General features: G+C 26.2%; 1 protein-coding gene across 1 annotated transcript in view; it reads left to right on the forward strand.

Annotated features, from left to right (window-relative positions):
• LOC108572560 (zinc finger protein 90-like) overlaps positions 1-2,280 on the forward strand; it is a 2,554-nt gene extending 274 nt beyond the window's left edge. Inside the window, 3 exon segments of the mRNA XM_017934819.1 lie at positions 17-962; positions 1,022-1,587; positions 1,675-2,280. Coding sequence (XP_017790308.1) covers positions 17-962; positions 1,022-1,587; positions 1,675-2,280 — 2,118 coding nt within the window.
• Positions 2,281-2,501: the final 221 nt, after the last annotated feature.

The following is a 2,501-nucleotide window of genomic DNA, read 5'->3' on the forward strand; positions in this document are numbered from 1 at the left end:
AAATAATATTTATAAAAATAAAATATAATTTGATTTTGTAAAAATTGAAAATATTCCTTTGCAAAATACGCTCAATTCTCAAAATGAATTAAAGTGTAAATATATAGAACAAAGTCATTTAAAAATGAAAAATGAACCTATGGAGTTTATAGCTTCCCTCAATGAGAATAGTACTTATACTGATGATATAAAATCAGTCCCAACTACTAATGTAATTAATACAGAGGATATGAAAGGTAACAATTTTCCTATTAAAGTAAAAAAGGCTTTTGTATTTGAGAAAAACATTTTTACTCAAATTAAGGATAAATCTTATAATTTAGAAACTAAGAATAAAAATTTAAATGATGAAAATAATGATCCTGAAATTAAATGTATATCATCAACTAATCAAAGTAAAATTAAAATTAATAGTTTAGATATTTTAAATAAACAAGTTAAAACATGTAGTCAATGTTCAATGACATTTAGATACAAAAGACATTTAGATCGGCATTTGGAAGGTCATCAAAAAAATAATTGTTTTCATTGCAATGCAAAATTTGCTAGACGCAAACACCTTGAAATACATTTATTTCGCTCACATGGTGAGAGAGTAACAAAATACCCACACTCTTGTGATGTATGTTCTCGTAGTTTTCCTAAACGTATTTTATTAAATCGTCATCGTGCAAAGCATAATTATGAAAATGGCAAAGTTTGTTCGGATTGTGGAGAAATGTTAAAAGCAGAAGAAGATGATAAGCAACATAAAGAAAATCATTGTACAAAACAACAATTTAAATGTAAAAGATGTTTACAAACATTTAGTATTGAACAAACATATCTAACTCATATCCAGAATCATGATAATCATAAATGTTCAAAATGTGATGTCACTTTTGCATCAAAAAAAAAAGTTCATGAACATTACAGAATGGCACATTCTTCAAAATTGAATCATAATAAAATATCAAATAATGGTAAGTTTTTTACATCTACATAGTAATTAAAAGATTATAACAAAATTATTGTTTTACAGGTATTTATTTTTGTGCTGACTGCAGACATACTTTTATAAAAAAGGATGATTATTCACGTCATTTAGATTCTACTTCGCATCTTAATAAAGTAAACAGGGAGGTACCTTTAAGAGACATTTTTACATGCCCAATTTGTTCTAAGAAATTAATTTCACAAAGAGCTCTTGACCAACATGTTAGACGTATACATAAAAGAGAGAAAAGATTTACATGTAATATATATGGTTGCACATTTCAATGTGCAAGAAAATCGGATTTAGATAGGCATAAACAGTTACATGTAGAACAAAGGAACATTATTTGTGAACAATGCGGTAAAACTTTTACTAGTGTTAGTATCCTTAATGATCATGTTCTTTATATACACAATAAAGAAAGACAATTCATATGTGAAGAATGCGGTAAAGCATTTAAACGAAATAGTTTACTGAAAAGACATAAATTATCTCATCAACAATATCGACCATTTGCTTGTATGCAATGTACTACTGCTTTTAAGAGATCTCATCATCTTACTCGTCATATGGAAACTTGTCATAGAATTACACTTGAAAAGAAAAAAAAGGTAAATTTAAATATGTATTTATTCCTAAACAATTTATACCCTGTTAAAAGAACATGTATAATTGTAATATTATGTAACATTCAACAGGTTGTAAAACTCATGAAAACAGAAGATGGTCACCTTGTTCCAATACCAGAAAAACCAAAAAAACTTAAACCCAAAAAATTAAAAATTAAAGGTGCATCTAATACAATCATGACATCAGGTGACAAAACTCCACTTTTTCAAAATATAGACATTATTAATAAACACTTTGATTCAAGTTTGGAAATACAAGCACTGCCTAATTCTGCTAATCTATGTGAAAATCTGACATTGTCATTAGAACTTACAAATTTATTGCCTAATGCAGATTCTACCCCTCAAGTTCTTTCATTAGTAGATATTAATGCAGAACAAATTGTCACTGTAGAAGTTACTAGTCCAAAGATATTAACTATGAATGATCTTATAGATCAATTTGAAGCAAATTGCAATGAAATATTGAATCTAACAAATTATCAAGATTTAGAATTTCAAAATGGTATTTTAAGTATGGATCAAAGTTTGTATGATCATACAAATTATTCAGAATTATCATTTGGCACTGTTGAAGGAACATCACTTTTTGTGGATTCAAACATTAACAAAGTAGATACTTTACCAATAGAAAATTATTTAAATCAACCATTTCCACCATTTTTAAATCTTTAATTAAAATTATAAAATACTCAATGAATTAAATGATTTTTATATTTCTATAATTATTGAAGTAATTGTACATTAAAAATTTTACCATCCAACATTGCTTTAAATATAATTCAAAAGTTTTAATCAATAATCAACAGAAATGTGATATATTTTGTAATACTTAGATTTTGTCAAAATTTATCGTGCATTTAGTAACGTAAAAGGATTACAAACTACCTTTTCTA

This window comes from Habropoda laboriosa, unplaced genomic scaffold, assembly GCF_001263275.1.
Source record: "Habropoda laboriosa isolate 0110345459 unplaced genomic scaffold, ASM126327v1 scaffold147, whole genome shotgun sequence".
In the NCBI taxonomy this organism is placed as follows: domain Eukaryota; kingdom Metazoa; phylum Arthropoda; class Insecta; order Hymenoptera; family Apidae; genus Habropoda; species Habropoda laboriosa.